The sequence below is a fragment of the Ambystoma mexicanum genome, chromosome 10, assembly GCF_040938575.1.
Source record: "Ambystoma mexicanum isolate Mex_15411 chromosome 10, UKY_AmexF1_1, whole genome shotgun sequence".
In the NCBI taxonomy this organism is placed as follows: domain Eukaryota; kingdom Metazoa; phylum Chordata; class Amphibia; order Caudata; family Ambystomatidae; genus Ambystoma; species Ambystoma mexicanum.
The window spans coordinates 552,344,251-552,367,447 of NC_090932.1; the positions used below are offsets into that span (position 1 = coordinate 552,344,251).

At 43.3% G+C, this 23,197-nt stretch overlaps 1 protein-coding gene across 11 annotated transcripts in view; it reads right to left on the reverse strand.

Annotated features, from left to right (window-relative positions):
* Positions 1-23,197, reverse strand: part of SNED1 (sushi, nidogen and EGF like domains 1) — a 3,218,914-nt gene that overhangs the window by 1,066,112 nt on the left and 2,129,605 nt on the right. For all 11 annotated transcript variants that reach the window (XR_011276037.1, XR_011276036.1, XR_011276038.1 and 8 more), the window contains exon 12: positions 4,095-4,208. Coding sequence is in view for 7 of the 11 variants with exons in the window: in XM_069618133.1 (XP_069474234.1) it covers positions 4,095-4,208 (114 nt within the window). In the remaining 4 variants the exon portion in view is untranslated. The remainder of the gene's footprint in view (positions 1-4,094; positions 4,209-23,197) is intronic.

Consider the following 23,197-nt stretch of genomic DNA (forward strand, 5'->3'; position numbering starts at 1 on the left):
TAGTTTGGTGGTGGCTGAAGGCTCGAAAGTGATGGGAAAAGTAGAGGCTGAAGCAATGAGGAAGCTGGGGAGGTGGGCACCAGTAGAGTACAGCAGAAGGCTGTAAAATAAGGAGAAAACAGTGGAGGTCAGGAGAACGTGATAAGATTCAAGGGTAGGAGGGTTGACAACATCAGGAGAGGGTGAAGCAGGCCAGGCCTTTTTACAAATTAAATCTTGTAAATACAACATCTTTATTATTTTCCTGTGTGCATTTACACACAAGTTTAGAGCAGAGGGCAGCACAAAGGTCAGGTTACTTGACAGAAACCAGAACGCTTCTTTTGATTTTAATCTGCATGGATGTAATTGCAAGCCATGGAGAAAAGCCTCTGAAACAGAATCTATTTCTCTGAAGCCTTTCAAAATAAGAAACTGCACACTGTGATAAAAGGAATGGTTTCTTTCCGTTCAGCTTCTGGTGTGTTGTGTGTAGATGTAGCAAACAGAAGCACTGTGCATATTTATTTTCCGAGCATTTTAGGATTGTATAATTAATAAGATGGAAAATTATGTTGCAATTGAGAATTATTATTTTGTAACAAATTATGCTTTTTTTCCAGTGTGAAAGCAAACCAGTATTGCACAATTGTATTTTTCAGAGTTACTGTGCTGTGTGCATAATCATGCAGAGGAAGATAATTTTTACACTTATAATTTAATTTACACTCTAATTATAAAAACAGTTTCTAAAATGATGAGTATGCACAGTCTAGTTTACATCCATTCAACCTTGCAGTCAATGGGGTGCATTACTATAAATGGTCATTGGCAGCAGAGTCAATGCTTAAGGGTGAGTGATTGTCATTACATTAATCATACGTGTTATAGCCTCTCAAACCTTCAAGAATACAATTAAAACATCCAAAACCGTGCAAGCGCTGTTCAAAAACAAACAAACGAAAGTTACATTTGTAATTGAAATCAAAACTCAGCAAAACCTGTCCATGTGATAATCCAGATAGGTATTTAACTTTATGTAGCGCTTCTTACATGGTTCATCCAACATCTAGGCACTGTGATTATTATACCTCAGTCGATACTCATTTTACCGACCTCTGAAGGATGTTAGCCAATAAGATAGCTCAGCCGGTTGAACGCTTGTTGCTGTGATCTGTGTGTGATCTTTAGGTTTAAGGTTTGAATCCTGGCATGGCTAACTCAGCCTTTTATCATTTTGAGGTCGATAAAGGAGTACCAACTTCAGTTTGGTGATAATTGTGATAAAAATGTTCTATGTACAGCAATTTGCCAAAAATGCTATATAAATAACCATTTGACCATGAGATTAGGTATAGAATTAAGCATTGTCTCTCTGTACTTTTGTATCATAATATTGGCATACAATTAGGGAGTATTAGCTCCAGGAAATGAGGACTTTCATTAAACATCAAAAGACAATTCTGCTATCGAACCTCAAAACACACAATACAATTCATGTTGGCTTTACTATGTAATTGACTAGGTTTTTGTGTTTTCAACATTTAAATATATACAGGAGGCATCAAATGGCGAGACCTTAGAGAAATAATGAAAGGTGTATTCCGTCACGATGCAGAAAGCTGCTGCATGGTGATGAGGCCCCTACAGTTTTTGCACATGTCGGCTGGATGTCACGTACATTTTACTCTCTTGCAAAGGACAAGAGTAATTTTTAGTCTATTGAAATCACATTTACTCTCAAAGTTTAAAAATAGGGAGTAAAATACTCCCACCTCAAAATCTTATCTGGAGCACTGGGGTGAAGTCACATGGAGGTGGTAAGATCAAAGGTGTAGGAGGAGGTAGCAATGGAAAGAGAAAAAAGTGGTTAGCAAGAGGAGATGGGAGATAAGAGATAGGAGAAACAGGGGCCAGAAGAGAGGCAGAAAAGGCTATGACATCAGGGACCATAAGTGAGATAGAGGATGTGATAACCTCAGCGGCTAGAAATGATAGAGGAGTGGCGATAGGAAAACCAAACAGTGAAGGCAATAATGAGGAGCTGAAGGTGGTAACAAGATTAGCAGATGGTAGACTATATCAAGTAGTGCCAAGAGGAGAGGGATGTTTGGAGGTGGCAATATCAGGTGGTTATAGCAACACAGGCCAGAACATGAAATTGAAGGAAGAGAAGGACAGAGTAATATCAGGAGGAGAAGGGGTAAAGAAGATCTAGGAAGACAGGACTTGAAGGTTCTGGTGGACCAGGTAAGCTTTAGGCTGGACCAGAAGGTGGGAGGGGGACAACAGTGGACCAAGAAGGTTACAGTAAGACTAGATTGGTGACGTAAGACAGAAACAGCAGGGACCCTGGGGTAGGGCAGACCTCCAGCTCAACCTCTCTGCTACTCCTGCTGACAAGTCTGAGGCAGAGTAATCCTTGGGGTATGGGACCCTGGAAATCCTGCAACTATACAAACAGAAGAAAGGCTTTAGAAACCCTAAAGCCTTCAACTCCCAGACAAGAGGCGATATAACTGCTTTCCAACTATTAGGACTCAGCTAGACATGCAAGGGTCCAGGAAGGCACAAGTGGAGGATGAGGGGGAAACAAAAGGAGGATGTTGCTCTGGGTTTTCTCAAAGGAGTGGAGAGACCCAGTTAAGAACAGAGAAGAATTATCCTGACCATTTATGTTTTAATATTTCTTTGAACATTAATATGGCCCTTCTCTTGTAAGTATCACCCACATAAAGGTGTTGAGCTACACATGGTCTTAGCGTATTCCTTGGTCCCAGGCAATCCTATAACAGAGGGTGGAAAGAATCCTGGAGTATGCACAAGAGCCCGTGGGTAGATCAAGGGGACCCAGAGGTGGGTACCCAGCTCAACAAGAGTGAGGAAAAACGCAGAGGATGGAACAAAAACAGCTGGACCTACAACACCCTCTAGCAATCTAGAAATAGTGAGATATAGAATCCAGCCAGAGATGAAGTTCCTCATTGAGAGAAAATCCTGTTTTACAAGTCTTTGCAACAAATGAAGCACATGGGAGATGCCTAAATTGAGTTTATAAAGGAACCGTTTTCCATGAGGTTACAGCTTATCCATATCATGTGCTAGTCATAGGTCAGGTTAGAGGAGAAAAAGCCTAAAATGCAGCTTCCTAACCAGTGATCTAAAGAGTCTCTACAGCCAGTAAATTGTTCCTTCTATCCAAATGAAACCAATTTTGAAGAACCTTAGGAAGAATGGAAAGTCAGATAGAGGCTGCTAGCGGAAGCCAATACACTTGTTATTTTATTTACAGTTTTTTTCAAAAGCTCAAACAAAGACCAGCTACCACAAAGAAAGTCATGAAGGGGCTGGACAAATTGAGGATGAATAGGAGCCAACTACCTCCTGTTACAGATTTCCACCACAGATGCTTTTAACAATTGTCCCATATAGAGAATATTTTTGTGAAATCACACAGTACCACGAAACTAAATAAAGTTTAAAATGTCACCTTCTCTAAAACACACAACAGTCAGCCATCACTTAATTGCACCAAATCCACAATCTAAATTATTCCAAGCACTTAGAGACCATTGGCAACTTAGTACGTCATTTAGTCCTCACACGAAAAATCAGCCACTCCTGCCGCACTTTCCATACTTAACCACAAAGATTGCCTGATCTAGCACACAGTAGTTATGCAGTATTTTTTTAACTTGCAGCCACGCTGTGCAAAGTACAATATGACAACATAGCTTTTGTACATTTATTTATGGCATAATGCATCCCCTGACCAAAGCTCAGCTTGCAACTTATTTACCAAACAACGCTTCATGGCCCCACTTCACAATGTCCTATAAACACCTAATGTTGAACTCATTCCTTTTGTTTCTTTAATATTGTGAATAACATCTTGCTTTCCCCAGTCATTTATTAGCATCCCTCCATAGGCAGCAGCTACCCCAGGACACCCACTGGACCACCTCATGTCTTTCCAGCTTCACAGTTCGTAGCAAGCAACCCTGTGTACAGCTTCTACCCTGTTTCCCCCTGGGCATACCTCACATGCCACACAGTTCTCTAAGAAAAAAACCTGACCCACACCCGTGCCCATGAAGTCTAACAACCAACCTCACCTTTCTCGCAGTTTGTCCAAGTGTATCCAACCTTGCAGGTGCAGGTGTGTGAACTATTGATGGATAAACAGTAACCTCGATTTCCGCAGGGATTCAGGAAACAGGCATCACTGACTAGGCAAATGTAAAATGAAAGCTGTTAAAAGGTTCGAATGGAGAAGAAGAAAAATGTGCAGTTCTTAATCGCAGGCATGCACCTCTTAATAACTTTTACATTGGCTGAGCATAACATTGTTTTTATTTCATATAGGTGTACTTTGTCAAATTAGGCTTTTGTCTTTATGACTTGCCACCTTTTGTGTTGGATTTGTGTTTACGTCATGCATGTTAATTTTAATGATCACAACATAAGGGCTATCATGGAAGAGCACATGCTGCTAACTCAGACAATGTCAACCACATACAAATTTCAACCTTCCAACCTGTGAAGAACTGCAGGTAAGGTTTTCATACAAAAGGTGCTAGAAAGAATAGGAACTAGAGGGGTGTGACAAAGGGCATATGAGAGCCTGGGTGATTGGACAGAGGTTACCTTGGTGACAGGGAGCCGCTATCAACTTTGTGATGCAGGCCCAGAATGTGATATTCTGAGTATCCCTCAAGCTCCACAGTCCATCACAAGCCTTGTGTGTATAGTCCCTTCCATCCACCCTGACCAACCCTGGACAATAGGAACTGTCCAGGACATCTTCACTATCAATGCCAGAAAGAAAGACAATTCTGGCCAACAAAGAGGGTTTACTACTTCGACTTCAGCAGCCAACTTGACCTACTGAAGGTATCCACAGAGTGCAGGAGGGTAGTGCAGAGGACTTCTTTTTAAGGGAGACCATTCAGTGTCAGTACCTCATGTGCCCCGACACAGAATGGGGGATAGTGGAGGGTCAGGAAATGGGTAGCTCATCAAGCCCTCTGTACAGGATCTAACCTCCAACCCGAAGTACAGGAGGCAATGAACCAAGCTGACCCTGAGTATTCCCTCCTGCACAGATCTGGCATTTTAAGATACAATTTACTTGAGGTTGGTACCACCTGTATACATCCTTGTATTGAACATCCAGTGCCAGAGGAGAGGTTGAGATTCTCTGTGTGTATTCTCCCTAACCTGTCTGAGTCTTGAGATTCTAAATCAATACATAAATAATGTCACTAGGCAGACACATATGTGTCATGAGGTGTGTGTCTATCTGAGTTAAGACCTTATAAAGTGTAGAGATCAAGTTGTTTGTTGAGTTTAAAAAATCCTACAGAATATTTTTTAACCTAGTTGCTGCTCTGCCCGTTAGCTCTGTGGAATATCCAAAGACATATCACAACTGTACGTATTGTAGTATATGCAGTGTTCATTATAAAGTCTGTTTTACATTCCTGGAATGTTTTAATATTATTCTTTCATAAGAAATCATCCATTTTGTGGCAATTAACCGTCTTCCACCTTATAAACCTAGTTGCTTCCAGGCCAGGGTGAAGAAGGCATTTTCGAGATGCATTGTAAATGCGGCTAGAGCGTTGCAATGCAATATTTCAGGGAGTGAACGATGACCCCATTTTTCAAATCTCTATCAAATAGAATCCCAACATGCTACTAGTTCGGCGGTTTACAGACCACTATCCCCTGCCACTTTCTCTTTTACGGTTGACAAGGAGGCAGCTGCCCTTAACACCCTCAAAAACCACAAGGCGACAGGCCCAGACTTGAACCCAGCAGACCTCTTTAAGGATAAAGTAGAGCTATGGGCCCCGGTGCTATGTAGGCTGTTTAATGCCATCCTGAGTAGTGGTGGGATATCAGCCTCCTGGTGCAGGGCGATAATTGTTCCCATGTAGGAAAATGTTGGGAAAGATTGCCCAGCTAACTACCATCCAATCTCACTCCTGGATGGTTTTGGTAAGCTTTTTGGGAGGCATATACTCAAACCATTCCAGGAGTGGGCTGACCGGGACCAAGTGGTTAGCTATCTTCAATCTGGGTTTAGGCCATACAGGGGACAATAGACCACTGTTTTATTATATTTTTGATTATCACGAAGTACAGTGCCCTAATGAAAATGTATCTCTGTGTGGTCTTCCTGGATCTAAAACGGACTTTGATACCATCTCAAGAGAGTTATTATGGGACATCTTGCTGAAGCGTAGTGCTCCGCCTGACCTGGTGGCCTTCACACGTTCTTTGTATTCTGCCAACAAAGCTACTGTCAGCTATGGTTTGGGGGGGAACAGATTTAGGACTTTGGGGTTAATGTTGGAGTAAGGCAGGGCTGTACCCTGGCACCCTTTTTATGTAATGTTTATATGCAGGAAATTATTGATGCCTTGTTAAGTGAGTGCCAGGATTGTCCCAGGATGGGAGCAGATAAATATCTGGTGCATTATGCAGACGATTCACTCCTTCTATCCACCACGCTCCAGGGTCTGAAGCATGCTTTGTCTGTTTTCCATACCACAATTTCTGAGTGAAGTTGTCTTTAAACATTCAAAAATGTAAAGTGATGGTCTTTAGGCCACCACGCACCAAAAGAGAAACATTAAGATTAAGTTTATCTGACGCTGTTATTGAGCAAGTTACCTACTTCGACTACCTTGGAGTGCGTTTTGAGGACACCAGTAGCTGGAAGCCAAAAGTGGCCAAATGAGCACTTTCTTTGACCAAATATTGCAGCAGAATTCTATCCTTCTTTATTAAACACGGTAGAGGTGCAATTTCCCCCTCATTGGAACTGTTCCACAAACAAGCCATACCGGCATCTACGTATGTCTCTGAATTGTGGGGCCATGTTAATACTGCTGAGCTGTCCACCTGTGAAAACAAATCCTTGAAGAAACTACTATTGTTACCCATGTCAGCCCCCTCGGCATTGGTTCATCTAGAACTTGACAATGTCAGGATAGCGGCTCAGATCTCATTTAAACCGATACTGTTTTGGGCTAGGGACTGGAATGGTGTGGGGCCAGAGACATATAGGAACGCCTTGTCTCATGTCATGAACCTTGAGGGGAGGGTGAAAGCTTTAAGTGGTTTGCTCACGTGAAGGCCTATTTCTTTCAGTTGGATATGGCTGATCTATGGAATATGCCCCAAGTGTCGCAGGTATGGGACTTGAATATCCTGAGAGCTAGGGCAGACAGGACAATGCACAAAGATTTGTTTGTCGATGCCATTAAGTTGAAATTTGGAGCAGTATACCTTGAATCCATATTTGAACCATGGTACAAGGTTTATCTGGATACAATTATTTCACTAATGGAGAAGTCACTCTATGTTCGGTTAAGGCTTGGGTTTCTGCCAGTAGCCTGGCAGGGGATACAATCTGACCTCTGCCCAATGTGTGATGCTTTCTCAGAAAAGACTGAGCATTTTTTACTAACTTGCAACAAGACCCACCACTTAAGATGTATGTACATGTGACCTATTCCGAATAACACAAGTATTCATCATGTAATCCCTGCTGTCAGATACCTGAGAGAATGTTTGCTTCCCTATGTGGTCTTTGGAACTGCACGCTTTATCTATAGGGCATGGCTGTTGAGAAACAGGAGTCTGAAAAAATGATCTTGGTACTATGGTCAGTGACAACTAAGTGGCTGAGGCTGCGAGTATGTGCTCTCTTTGGCCATCATTGTGCTAATGTCCTGACTGTTTATCAAAGACGGAAGGTGGACCAGTGGATCAGGATGGCGCAAATAATTCAAAAAATACAAATTTTATTCAACAATTAATTACATCAACATATAACTGTATGTACTTATTAAAACTATTCTTCCATTTTGCAGGCACAATCGCATTTCTTTCATATCTCAAGCATAAATTCTCAATCCCACATTTTCTCATTCATACATTCATACATAAAACCATTATGACCTACTATACATTGTTTAGTCATGCTCTAATTCTACATCAATGTTTACACACATTTTTCACAAATATGTATAACCCAGTCCTTCGTTTCAGGTGTCGTATATCATCTGGTTGTAGTTTCCAGACTTTTCATGTAGTCGTCGACACGTGTTTCGGCCAAAATATAACAGAAATTACGGTCCCTATTTGTTTCAAGACCTTCTTCAGGACGTAGGGAAAAATATAATTGTCCTGCCCTTCATGGAATGGAATAAGCCATTTTCAAATCCCTTTGTCACCAATCTGGGGATGAAGATAGAAGTGTTGGATTAAATCCTTCACTGGCGTCTATAGACTTTTTAGACCACTGTGCAATTTTCTCTGAACAAATGTTCTTCAATTGCCACAGGTAACAGACATGCACCCTCTGAATTTGGACCCCCAGACATAGTATAACTGTGTAAGTTGTCTATATATTGGGGAATCTCCCCTCCAACTCCAAAGAATGGACACGAAACAGTTATTTTTAGGTGTAAATATTCCTTGCACTTCCCATGTTCTCAAGCACACTCCATAGAATTTCGGAGTAGCGGCGCGTAACTAGATACATCAAAAACACTCTATTTAATGTATCTAGTTACGTGTTAAATGGAGTGTTTTTGCTTATTGCTAATTAATGCTCACCTGACTCGAAGTGTTACCACGTCACGCGATTATCTTGTTCAATTTTTTTTGTTGTTACATGCTGACAGTCCCCAAGTGTGCTATGCACGAATGCCGAGCAAACGGTGTGCACTAAACTGAGATGTTTCCAAAGTTATGGGTTGGGTCCTCTTGTCACGTGATTACATATTATGGACAAGGAAAAAGGAACGTAAGCTTGTTCAAGACATTTTTCAATTATGTGAGTGAAACAGGGCCCGAGTCACATGATTTTATGTTAATCAATACGATGTTTCACATATCTCACATTGAACATTCTTTTAATACGATTGTGCCAGATGATTGCACTAAAACGGATATTTCAAGAGGTGGGGGCGGCCTTTGGAAGTTACAACGACACTTGGAGATGTTTGGAATTACTAATGGGCCATATGTTACACGTTACCTAAGCACGTATTGCCTATTCATCGTTTTTACCATTATTATCCTCTACTAGTGATTTCATAAAAGAGTCATATATTTCTTATGTGTAACCTTCTTTAAATATCATAAGTGGTCTCATCTTCACTGATGATGTTGTCACAATTAAATAGTGTACACACGCCAGACCTACCTTCTGCCTATTGAAGGAGAATTGAGACAAGTATCTACTTGTGGAAAAGTGAAAACAAGTATATACTTTTGGTATCTTTATATTGTAACCTCCAGTGTGGCTTCTCCAAGGGGCTCAATCTCAAGGAACCTCATGTAACGCTCTATGCAACTGTCACTGTCATTTATCACCTATCACTGTCTCATTACATACTTCTGAGTAGACCCAACCCCTTCTGCCAGATATATAGGTATTGGAAGGACAAGAATGCCCTGCGATGGAATTTGAAACTACGGGGTGTAGAGAAACAGGATATAAAAAATCCCATTTGGACCTCAGCGGGTTGGTTCCCTCATATCAGTGACCAGTTAGTTATAAGAACACGTTCCATTCTACACATACAGTTCCATTCTACACATACATTGAGACCATGTTTGACCGTGTCCAGATCATATATCCACTTCTGTTCGCACTTAGTCAGCCTCAAGTCCCTGTTTCCTCCTCTGGGGGACTTGTCAATGACCTGAATGATGCACGAAACCATATCTGTGCATTTGTGTGGTTTGGACCAAAAGTGCGCCAGCAATGGTTTGGCGTCTACTTTATTTCTTATGCAAGACTTGTGCTCACATATTCTCTGTCGAATTTCTCTTTTGGTCTTTCCTATGTAGACTAAGTCACAAGGACATTTGATTGCATATACTGCCCACTGAGTAGGACAGTTTGTGAAAGACCTAAGCTGGATTTCTCTGTGTTTTAGTAAGATACTTTTCATGCTATGTGTTTGTTCGCATACTGAACATTTACCACAACGGTGGTGTCTTACCAACGGGGGCAATCCCCACAGTGGTATTTGTTGCTGTCTTACATTGAATTTGCTAGAGTAAGAATGTACTAAAGTATCTTTGAGATTTTTCTGCCTTTTAAAGGCAAAACATGGGGTGGACCGGTTAAAGTCCTCTGTCTTGATCATGTGCCAATTCTTTAGGATGGTTTTTCTAAGAAGACTACTTATGGGTCTATACCTACTAACACATGGTATTTTCTCTAAGTTGTTACGATTTGTTGGTTGCAGACATGTCACTCTAGCCATGTGCTGTGCTCTTTTGTATGCTCGATGTACCGTCCAGGCCAGATATCCTCTTTCTTTCAACCTATTTTTCAAGATTTTCCCATATTCTTTATATGCCTCTATCTGTGTACAGTTTCTGCGAATACGCAGAAACTGGCCATATGGGAGTCCTTCTTTTAAACTGCGCCGATGGAAACTTTGATAGTTGAGCAACATATTTTTGTCCGTGGGCTTCCTATAAAGTACTGTTTCTAAATGGCCTTGGTCTGTTTTTCGAATCTCAAGATCTAGAAAAGACACACATGGAATGCTGTTAATTGTGCTATGGTTCCACTCCAGATCATGCACACATCATCAATATAGCGAAGCCATATTGTTATGTATTGGGTAAAAGGATTATTAGAATGATGGATGGATACATTTTCCAAATTATCCATATACAAGTTGTCCAAATCAGGGGCAAACGTGGACTCCATACTTGTGCCTTGTAGTTGATTGTAGAATGTGCCATGGTAGAGAAAGAAATTCTCTGTCAGAGCTAGTCTTATACATTCCACAATAAAAGCGGTAGGAACTTTCGTTAGTGTGTTGGTGCGATTGTTCAAATAGTTGGACATCACCTTTAGACAGTCTTGTTGGGGGATACTCGTGTAGAAACTGACCACATCCAGAGTAACAAGGATATAATTTGGGCCCAGAGGAACTGATTGAATAATGTTGATCATACTGGTCGTGTCTTTTACATAAGATTTCATTTTGGAAACAAGAGGTCAAAGGAACCAGTCTGACTATACCGAGAGGGGTTCAAATATCGAATTGATGGCAGCCACAATCGGTCTCCCTGGTGGTATACGTGGATTTTTATGAATTTTAAGGAGAACATATGTACAGCAAAATGTACACTTGATGTTGAAGTATTCAGATTACTTACCAAGTTGAAAGTAACTTGGATATACAATGCACTACCTGACGGAGAAGTACAGAATAAAACATGAGATACATAATCCTTCAGATAAAATGGTCTTGTACATATACGTTTATTGCGATCATTCTTACAAACTTGAATGTCTCTATTTTGTTCCACTTCCTTTCTAACCTTAACTTGTTGTTTCCCATCATTCTCTTGTTTTGAGCATTTACATACTCTATTGAGATTCCACACTCTCCAATCTGATACCTTTATGGCACCAAAACATCTTTTAACTGTTGGAATGGGATCAGACCATTTGATCAAACCTCTGGCATTGACCCATGGGAGTTTTATTCTCACCCAATCACCAACTTTAATTTGGGATCGCTAACTGCATTTCTCACATCATACCGCTCTTTATTATATTCCTGCCTCTGCAACACTTTTCTGTTCACTTCTTCACAATCAATATTCTTAACACATGCTCTGCCCAACCATGCTGGACACAACCTGGTATTCGGTTTCCTACCCCTTAATATCGCAAATGGTGAAATCCCCGTAGTGGAATGTGGTGTAAATCTATGAGCAACTATGGTATCTTCTACCATCTTTTTCCAATCGGTATTGTCACTTAATGCACACCTAATGCAGTTCTTAATAACCTTATTGAATCGTTCTACGGTTCCATTAGTCTGGGGATGATAGATAGAGCTTGTCCTGTGTTCAACTCCATTATCCTTAAGAAACAAACTCATCTCTTGTGACACCAATTGTACACCAATTGTACACTGTTTTCAGTGATAATCATGGTTGGATATCCCCCACGTTTGAACATTTTATCTAAAAACGGTATCACATCTTTCGTGCAAATGTTTTGCACCCACTCAATTTCTGCCCACCTGGACAACATGTGTACCATGCAATATTTCAAATTCTTACAGGACCAACAATATCTAATCCAACACGATTGCACGGCATAGTGGGAATTGAGGTTATAGTAATGGGAATCTGCCTGGTTACATAGCCCTTAGCTGAGTCTTCACAGGTATAACAATCACAAATGAGTCTTTTCACTTCCAGATCAACAGCAGGCCACCAGAAATCCTGTCAAACTCTCTGCTTAGTTTTGGTCATCCCTTGATGTCCCTCATGAGCTATTTGTAATATCTTCTTTCTCATTCCTTGAGGAGGAAACAGTTTTCCATTCCTTAACACCAAATCATCATGTAAATGTACCTCAGTATACATGTCTCACTGCATCCGGCAATACAACTTTCCTGATCTCACTACCCTTCATACCACTTTTTAGTAATTCCCTCAGTGAGAGTTGCATCTAGATTCATTGCTGTAAGCCATTCCTCCTCAGATACAATATCTTGGCATATACTCAAAATGTGTTCCTCATCATTACTCTGCTGCTCATTATCCTCACTTTCAACCACATTTGTTAATCTCGACAGACAATCAGCTGATTTGTTTTTTACTCCTTGCACGAATTCAACATCAACATTGTATTCTTGTAGACTTGCTACCCATTTCCTAATTCTGGATGACGTCTTGTCAAGTCCCTTAGTAGTGAGAATTTCCTTAAGGGGTTTGTGGTCACACCTAACCACAAACTTAGTTCCCCATATAAATGATCTAAATGTTTCAACAGCCCATCTTACAGCTAACAACTCCTTTTCAATTGTGGAATAGTTTGTCTCAGCTTGATTTAGCACTCTTGACGCAAACGCAATGGGAAACTCACTTCTACCATCCATTTGCGACCAAGCAGCACCAAGACCGTGATTGCTGGCATCAGTTGTAATAATACTGGTATTGTTTGGATTGAAAGCTTTAAAAGTGGGTGCAGGATTCAAATCTAACTTGATATTGTTGAACTCATTTTCACATAACACATTCCAATCAAATCTCACATTTATTTTTTACTAACTTCCTCATTTAAAATGTTTTACTGGCTAGTTCAGGAATAAACTTTGCATAATACTCAGCCATCCCTAAAAATGAAATACGTTTCTCTTTGTTTTCTGGACTAAGAACATTCAGGATGTTATTAACTAAATCCTCTTTAGGTCTAATTCCTTTTTCCGATATTTCATGACACAAATAGGATATGGTAGATCTATTGAACTTACATTCATCTTTACTCAAGGTAAGTCCAGCATCTTTAAATATATCTAATACCTTGTATAATCTATAATCATGTTGCATTTGATATTTACCATGAATCAGGACATCATACTGAAAACACAAAATTCCTTGCATTTGATTAAAAAGATGATACATCACACGTTGGAACACCGATGCCGCAGATACAAGACCAAAAGGCATCCTTTTGCACCGAAACAAACCTTCACTGGTAATGAATGCCATAATATCTCTTGACATAGGATGTAATATTATTTGGTGGTAAGCTGACCATAGATCTAACATACTCATAATCTTAGCATTTCCAATGGTACCTAACATTTCAGCTATATTTGGTAACGGGTGCTATCAGGAATCACACATTTATTGACACATCTAAGGTCTATGCACAATCTCAATTTTCCATTTGGTTTGTACACTGTCACCAAAGGTGACACCCATTCTGAAGAGTCTATTCTCTCAATCACACCATCACTAAGCAAATTTTCAAGTTCTTCCTTTACAGCTGGCTTTACATTCAATGGAACTGGTCTCAATTTTTGTACCACAGGTATTGTATCATGCTTCAATCTAATTTTGGGAGAAACATCTTTTAACACACCCAGTTGTTATACTATATGATCATCAAAAGACTTTAAATGTGCTGCTACTAGTGCCTGATTCACCGCATAAACGGATTCCTCCGCAGCCGCATCCAACTTAATCTTCAATCTAGCCTGGTGAGACCAGCTTAGTAGTAGTTGCATTCCTTTCACTGTAACATACACTTTTCCTTTTGCTGACCTGTCCTTAAATATAATTTCTGCCCAAAACCACCCAATAAGATCAATTAGCTTTCCTCTATACACCATTGGGTTCATGTCAATCACATTTAGGTTTACACTGGTTCCAAATATTTTCTGAAACATATAGTTGGGCAATAGGGTATATTTTGCACCAGAATCAATTACGATTTCCAGTTTCTTACTATTCAATTCTATCATAGCCATGGGCCTTTCCTTGTCAGCATCATCATCATTTTTGTTCTCACAATGAACAACCACTTCCACTGAAAAAGTACATTCTTCAGAACTTTCACATAGTTCTTCCAAACAATTTATGTTTTCCTTTTTAGTTTTACAAAACTTAGTGAGATGCCCTCTCCTATTACATCTCTTGCATAACTCATTTATGGCTGGGCATTTGTCACTTGAAGCTAAATGAAACAGGCTATTGCACCTGTAACATTGGCGTTTGTCATGTTTTTCTCCTATGTCTTTAGTCTTTATATATTTCTTCTTCACATTCATTATTTCTTTCTTGATAAAACCTTTTTTCTTTGTATAGTAATTTCCTTCTATAGCCATTTTCTCTTTCTTGTTATCATCATCATTTCTCCTTTCAAGTATTTTCAGACACTTATAGGTATGCTCCACCTCTTTTGCAACTCTAATTACTTCTTCTAAAAAAGGATTTCCTTTTGCCCAAAGAGCTTCTCTTATTTTGCTATCTTTGCATTCTAACATGAATTGATCGCAAAGTCTTTCATTAAGTGTAATCCCAAAATCACAGGATGTGGCCAAACCTCGCAAAGCAGTGATATATTGCTCAACAGTTTCATTCTGCTCTTGCTTTCTCTTGCCAAAATTATATCTTTCTAGAATGATGCTGACTGTTTTGTTATAATGACGATCTAATATTTTGATACATTTTTCATATTCAGTAAGTCCAACGGCATCTTCTTCAGAAAGTGCTGGTAAATTCAAATCTTCTTGCCCATAATTACCCAAACAATGTATCAACAGACTGAACGAAGCGGGAGGCGGAAGTGGTCGAAGTGATTGGGCAAAAGCTTGAGAATAATGTCTGCTGGGCTGACCTTTTCGGACATTCTGATTTCCAGTGTCCAAATCCTTTGCAATAGTTACATTCCGTAATATATACGGGTGGCGCAATTGTCAGTCCTATGCTCTGCAGGTCCTAGGCGCAGCGTGTTCTTGTCATGGTGTATGAGAAATGCTAAATGTGCTTTTATAAATGTGTTAAATGGTCTTGGCTTTCCTAAATGTGTTAATTTGCTTTTGCACTTGGGTTTCTGAGAAAGTAATCCCATCACAAGCATATTTGAAATATAAAATTGTGGAAAAAATGGGAAGGTGTTTTAATGAAGTATTATGACAATATTCTGGACTACAATAATTGCTGTTTCACTGCAAATCTGTAGCCTATTCTATTTTTGTTAATTTTGTTGTACTCCGTGAATGCATGTATATTTTAAATTAAAGGTGTGTTCCTTTTATCCTGGTTACACACAAAGAAATCACCTTTCCCTGAGGACTATATTGATGCCGTCACAAGGTGTTTTCGATGAAAGTTAGCAGACTGTTGTGCTCACATTTTTTCAACAAGGAATAGCACATGGGCCGTTTTTTGTAAAAATGACGTTAACCCATTAAGTGCAAAGGACAAGATTTCTTGTCCTTAACACTGCTTATGGAGTGCAGAGGATGGGCATCCTTGTCTTTTTTAGCACTTACCATTGGGGGGAGGATGGATCACCCCACTGGAGGAGCACTAATCCTCTCGAACCCCAGGCTATGAAAGGGAAGACTTCCCCAACCGGCGTGATGACGTCCACGCACATTACATGCACAGATTTCATCAGGCAATGAAATTGGCTTGCTGAAGCCGACACAGTTTTCCGTGCTGCTTGGGCATGTGTAGCGCAATCTGCTTTTGGGAGGGCTTGTTGGAAGGGGGAAACTCTCCCCTTTCCAACAAGCCCTCACACAAGAAAATTGCTGGTCGAGGAGCAAACGAACACCACCAGCAATCACCACTAGACCACCAGGGAATTGATTTTGGGGATAGAGTGTTAAGGTGCGTATCACGCAAATGCTGCGTACCTGTCTGCTTGGTAGTTGATCTTGATGAGGCAGCCAGACTGACACCAGTTGCTAGATAAGTAAGTGACATGAGGAACCAGCCTCTCCACCACCCAAGATTGATACTGGGTGGAAGATGGACCGACTCCCAACGTCACGGGATGCACTCTCCTGATAACGTGACGTAGGGACTGTGCAGGCACAGGCAGGAGAGACGGAAGTTCAAAGTCCTTAGTCGGAAGATTCTTGCCCAAGGGTGAAATCCAAAAGAGCCAATCCCAGGAGAAATGAAACTGATGCTGTGGCCGAGTCAAGTCCAAGGTTGGCCGAAGATGATCACAAGGAGAAGACAGGGCTGGTAGAACACTGTCCACAGGAAGACGAGGATCTTGCAGGCAATAGGAAAATGTCTGGGAGAGACTGGCCAGACAGGTGAACACCAGATAGTCCAAAAAATCTTGAGCAAACAGGTGACGACTCAGTCCGGAGGAGGGGAACTGATCCAGGAGTAGGAGACCCAAGTATCAAGGAGGGAACCTAAGGACTGGAATGGGAACCCAGGGGAATTCAAGGACTGGGAGAGGAGAACCACAGCAAAGCAAGAGCTAACTGGCAAAATGGCCCAGGGACCCGCTGGGGAGAAGGAATGACTAGGAGAGGAGAAACAGGGTCAGGGCAGAAGGCAGGAGCAAGCAGGTAACTGGAGTCAGGGCAGATGGCAGGAGCAAGCAGGTAACTGGAGTCAGGGCAGATGGCAGGAGCAAGCAGGTAACTCGGAAGCCGAGTGAGCGGGCAACACGATCCGGAACAAACCACGTTGAGACGCGATTTGCTCCTGATCACTGCTCCCTTTTATGGGTCGCTGGCACCCGCAAGGCTTGCAACGCAAGCCGTTTCGGCGCCGGGCACCGGCGTACCCAGATCGAGGCTTGGAAGGCAAGCCCTTCCAATCACGAGGGCCCAATCCACGGCGCATGCTCGGAACCGTGACTGTGGTCTCCCGCGCATGCGCAGTGGAGTTCCAGCGCAGACCCCCGGAGCTCTCCCCATGGCAGATCCCCATGCGCGAAAGCACGGATAGACACGCCAAGAGGAGGAGGGGAAAGCGGGTGCAGAGAACCCCGGTCTCCAGGTAAGTGGCATGACACTATGCCCCCTCCCAGGAAGGCCCGGGGCCCCAGGCTTCCAAGGAAACCGACCATAGAACTCACACAGAAGGCGGGGAGCGTGCACATGCTGGTACGGTTTCCAAGTACGATCACAAGCCGGGTACCCTTTCCCCTATGATAGCGGGCATCACAAATCTCCTGAACCTCAAATTCGGGAACACCTTGCACTAGGACAGAGGCTGGACGAGGACAAGAACGACCATAGGTGTCGGCAACATAGGGCTTTAAAAGGGAGACATGAAAAACAGGGTGTACATGCCAAGAATGAGGTAACTGGAGGCGGAAGGCCACAGAGGACAGACGCTTGGTAATCTTAAACGGACCAAAATACCGGGGAGCCAGCTTGACAGGCAAATTGTGAAGCGGCAGGTTCTTAGAGGACAACCAAACCCTATCCCCAACTCGAAAATCTGGTTCCACACTCCTCCTCCTGTCAGCCTGAGATTTCATATGATCTTTGGCCTCCTTCAAAGTCTTGCGTGCCAATTCATGTTGCTATTGGATGCTTGAAACCAGGGCATCAGCAGATGGAACTGCACTGGAAGACACTGGATGGAAAGGCATTAATTTCGGATGCTGGCCTGTCGAACAAAAGAATGGACTGACTCCAATGGAAGAACGGACAGAATTGTTGTAGGATACCTCTGCAAGATCTAGACTCGCCTTCCAGTTGGACTGAGTAGCGTTAGCAAAACAACAGAGGTACTCTTCCAGAGTCTGATTAGTCCTTTCAGTGAGGCCGTTGGTTTGAGGGTGATAACCAGAGCTCAAAGCTCTGCGAATTCCAAGATGGCCACACACCTTGCTCCAGAAAGAAGAGAGAAATTGGGAACCACGATCCGAAATAATCTTTTCGGGAAGGCCATGTAACCGATATATTTCATGTAGAAAGGCAGAAGCCATTTGGGTAGCCGTAGGTATCTTGTTGAAAGGGATGAAATGGGCAAATTTAGTGAAACAGCCCACCACAACCATTATGCAGGTATACCCGTCAGAAGGCGGCAGATCAACAATAAAATCTGTGGCGATGGTGTGCCACGGATATGGTGCTAATTCCATCGGTAAAAGCAATCCCAAAGGTCTTCTCCTAAGAATTTTGCACTGGGCACAAACGGGACAACTTTCGACATACTTCTGGACTTCATCAGCCCTTCCAGGCCACCAAAACTGTCGGGATATCAGTTCTTGCGTAGCTCTAACCCCTCGATGACCCCCAATAGGTGAATCATGAAAGGCATGCAATATGCCATCTCGAATCTCCCCCTTGGGAATGTAAAGCCTCTTCAGGAAAAACAGAAAACCATCATCTTCAGATACCGATGTTCGTCGAAGTATAGCCGGCCTTTCGGGATCCGTTCGAGTGGCGTCTGAAATCGACTGTAGGTGAGGAGACAACGTCAATAAAAAATGTTGAGGAGAAATCAGCGGCCGATCCGGGCTGGAAGTTCCTTCCTCCTTCTCCAGGGATCGGGACAGGGCATCCACCTTCAGGTTTGTGGTACCGGGGACGTAAGTGACATGAAACACAAATGGGGAGAAAAAGAAGGCCCACCTGGCTTGGCGAGGAGTTCAACATTGCAAGGAGCGCAAGTACTGCAAATTGCGATGATCCGTACGGACCTCCACAGAAAAGCGAGCTCCAAGTAGATGATGCCTCCATTCTTCAAATGCGGTTTTAATGGCCAACAGTTCTTTCTCGATAACCGCATCATTTCTCTCACTGGGGTTCAGCTTGAGTGAGAAGTAAGCCACTGGATGTTCAACAGACGTCACAGGTTCCTTTTGCAGGAGAACAGCCCCAATGGAGAAGTCCAACGCGTCTGCCTCCACAATGAAGGGTAATTCATCCTGATGGTGACGCAGAATGGGAGCGGTCATGAAAGCTGACTTCAGGATGTCGAATGCCCGTGTAGCAAGAGAATCCCACTTGAAAGCAATCTTGCTGCTGGTCAACCTGGTGAGAGGCGCTGCGATTTGAGAGAAATGTGGGATAAAGCGCCTGTAAAAATTAGCGAATCCCAAGAAGCGTTGTAAAGATTTTACATCATGGGGTTGTTTCCACTCTTGTAAAGCTTGAACTTTCTTGGGATCCATTTCTATGCCGGTATGATTGATCACAAATCCCAGGAACTCTATTCTAGGTTGATGAAAGAAGCATTTCTCCACCTTGGTGAACAGATGATTGAGAGATAAGCGGTGAAGAACCTCACGTACATGCCCTACGTGTTCTTCAAAAGATCTGGAGAAGACCAAAATATCGTCCAAATATACCCAGATCGATATGCCAATCAGGTCACCGAAGATGTTATCCATGAATTGTTGGAAAATAGCTGGGGCATTGCACAGACCAAAGGGCATAACCCTATATTCAAAATGCCCAAAAGGTGTCTTAAATGCTGTCTTCCATTCGTCTCTTTCTCTTGATACGAACCAGATGATAGGCTCCACGTAAGTCAAGCTTGGTGAAAATCCGAGCCGTGTGCAGGGTTTCCAGGATACTGCGAATCAAAGGTAATGGATATCGGTCCTTTGTAGTTATGTCGTTCAATTGCCGGTAATCAACACAGGGTCTCAAAGTGCCTTCTTTTTCAGAAAAAAACATAGGGGATCCTGCGGGCAACTTGGACGGTGCTATGTATCCTTTCCTTAAACAATCCGACAGGTAGTCCTGTAGCACTTGTCTCTCGTCCCGTGTCAGGGCATACAGTTTCCCATGGGGAATCTCAAAGCCTGGCAACAACTCTATAGCACAATCAAACAAACGATGAGGTGGCAAAGGTATATCTCCAGGTTCAGAAAATACATGCTCAAATTCGGCATACTCTTGTGAAATCTGAGAAATGGAACAAAGACTGACCCCTCTGCCAAGGGATTCCAAGGGAGTTGGGGAGACTTGAGTCTGAGCTGACAAACTACGCTTCTGAGCCCAAAAAGCAGAGGAAAAGGTCAAGGTGTGAGTTCTCCAATTAACAACTGGGTTATGATGTTGCAGCCAAGGTAATCCCAAGACCAATTTGTAGGTAGGGGACTTAATCACATCCAAGGCGAGATTTTCCAGGTGGTCAGCAATCTGAAGAGTCAGACCCACTGTGTACAGTCAGACAGGTCCAGAAGATAAAGGGGTACCATCGATGACTTCCATGGGTAGAGCTGTGTGTCTGGACAGGAGCGGGATATTGTTGATGGTAGCAAACGTTTCATCAATATAATTGCCTGAAGCCCCACTATCCAACAGCCCAAAAACTTCCAGAGATTTGCCTGGCAATTGTATTTGAACCTTCAGAGTCAGTAAAACAGCTGGTTGCATGGGATGGAGTACAGAACAAAAGGTGGAAAGGTCTGAAGAAGGGATGGGACCTGTTGTTGCCCTTCCAATACACAACAGGTCCTCTAGTTTTCCGCATTCTTCTTCTGAGGGCGTAAAGGACACATACTCAAGTAATGCCCAGCGGCTCCGCAGTAAAGACACAGACGTAATGTCCTTCTCCGCCTCCTCTCTTCCTCTGTTAACGGACCCCTAATGGCTCCCAATTGCATAGGCTCAGTTCCAGACTCCGTAGAACCAAACGATCCGGCAGGTAAACTGGTCATTCTGGGATTAATTCTCTCAAACCGGCGTCTCTCTGCCTTTCGTTCAGCTAATCTTTGATCAATCCGGAGCACCTGATCGATTAAGTGTTGAAGGGTCTCTGGCTCAGGAATATGGAGTAGCTCATCCTTGTACTCCCCTCTCAGCCCACGGCGAAACAGGGTCTTTTGTGTGATTTCTGGCCATTGTGAGTTGGTTGCCAGTTGGCGGAAGCGACTAACATATGTTATTATGTCGGCGCTCCCCTGCTTTATATCCATCAGTTGATTCTGTGCAGCTGAGGACAGATTAGGCGTTTGAAAAAACCTCCAGGAAAGCCTTCTCAAAGGCTACAAAGTAATTTAATATTGGACTGTTTGTGGCCACAAAAGGTGTTGCCCAGGCAAGAGCATTCCCAGTTAAATTACCCAAGATGTATCCAATCTTGGCCTTATCATTATTGAAATGAGTTGACCTGAAAAGAAAATGAATTCGAAAGTGGTTACAAAATTCCGCCACTCGTCGCGGATCTCCATCAAACTTGATTGGAGTTGTGTGTGCCAGGGATACTTCAGCCTGTGAGGCACTCATAGCCCCTTGGGTTATCATTTGGCGTAATGTCTGATTTTCCTGGTGTAAAGCGGTAATCTCAGCCCTGAACGCTGCAACTCATTCCGCATGTCTTGCGAGTCCTCCATCTCCAAGTCTGAAGGCATGCGTCTCAATCTGTTAAGGTGCGTATCACGAGAATGCTGCGTACCTGTCTGCTTGGTAGTTGATCTTGATGAGGCAGCCAGACTGACATCAGTTGCTAGATGAGTAAGTGACACGAGGAACCAGCCTCTCAACCACCCAAGATTGATACTGGGTGGAAGATGGACCGACTCCCAACGTCACAGGATGCACTCTCCTGACAACGTGACGTAGGGACTGTGCAGGCACAGGCAGGAGAGACGGAAGTTCAAAGTCCTTAGTCGGAAGATTCTTGCCCAAGGGTGAAATCCAAAAGAGCCAATCCCAGGAGAAATTAAACTGATGCTGTGGCCGAGTCAAGTCCAAGGCTGGCCGAAGATGATCACGAGGAGAAGACAGGGCTGGTAGAACACTGTCCACAGGAAGGCGAGGATCTTGCAGGCAATAGGAAACTGTCTGGGAGAGACTGGACAGACAGGTGAATACCAGATAGTCCAAAAAATCTTGAGCAAACAGGTGAGGACTCAGACTAGAGGAGGGGAACTGATCCAGGAGTAGGAGACCCAAGTATCAAGGAGGGAACCTAAGGACTGGAATGGGAACCCAGAGGAATTCAAGGACTGGGAGAGGAGAACCACAGCAAAGCAAGAGCTAACTGGCAAAATGGCCCAGGGACCTGCTGGGGAGAAGGAATGACTAGGAGGGGAGAAACAGGGTCAGGGCAGAAGGCAGGAGCAAGCAGGTAACTGGAGTCAGGGCAGATGGCAGGAGCAAGCAGGTAACTTGAGTCAGTGCAGATGGCAGGAGCAAGCAGGTAACTCGGAAGCCGAGTGAGCGGGCAACACGATCCGGAACAAACCGCGTTGAGACGCGATTTGCTCCTGATCACTGCTCCCTTTTATGATTCGCCGGCACCCGCAAGGCTTGGAATGCAAGTCGTTTCGTCGTCGGGCGCCGGCGGACCCAGAGCGAGGCTTGGAAGGCAAACCCTTCCAATCGCGAGGGCCCAATCCACGGCGCATGCGCGGAACCGTGACCGCGGTCTCCCGCGGATGCGCAGTGGAGTTCCAGCGCAGACCCCCGAAGCTTTCCGCATGGCGGAACCCCATGCGCGAAAGCGCAGGTAGACACGCCAAGAGGCGGAGGGGAAAGCGGGTGCAGAGAACCCCGGTCTCCAGGTAAGTGGCGTGACATAGAGGGTGCCCTCAGGCCAAACAGCCCCTCCCCCACCCTAAACTTTGCCACAAAGTTGTCAAAATGCTGTTTTCCACCAATTTACCCCCAAGGAAGGCAAAACAACATATCACTCTGTATATTGGGGTCTGGCCCTGTGCTTTTGGGCCAGCCCTCCTAGGAATCCCCCCAAGGAGGGACAGATCCTTGCTGCTTCTCTGGGGGCCAGGGGGAATTGAGGGTCTGGTCCCATTTTGCAATCCCTTGGAAACAGCAAGGGCCACAAGGCCACCAGGGAAATAATGTTGGGGGTGGGTAGCCCCCAGAGCCAAACAGCCCCCACCCTAAAAATTGCCACTATGATGGCAACATGTTGTTTTGACTTTTTTGGGGGTAAAGTGGTGGTGTTTTCC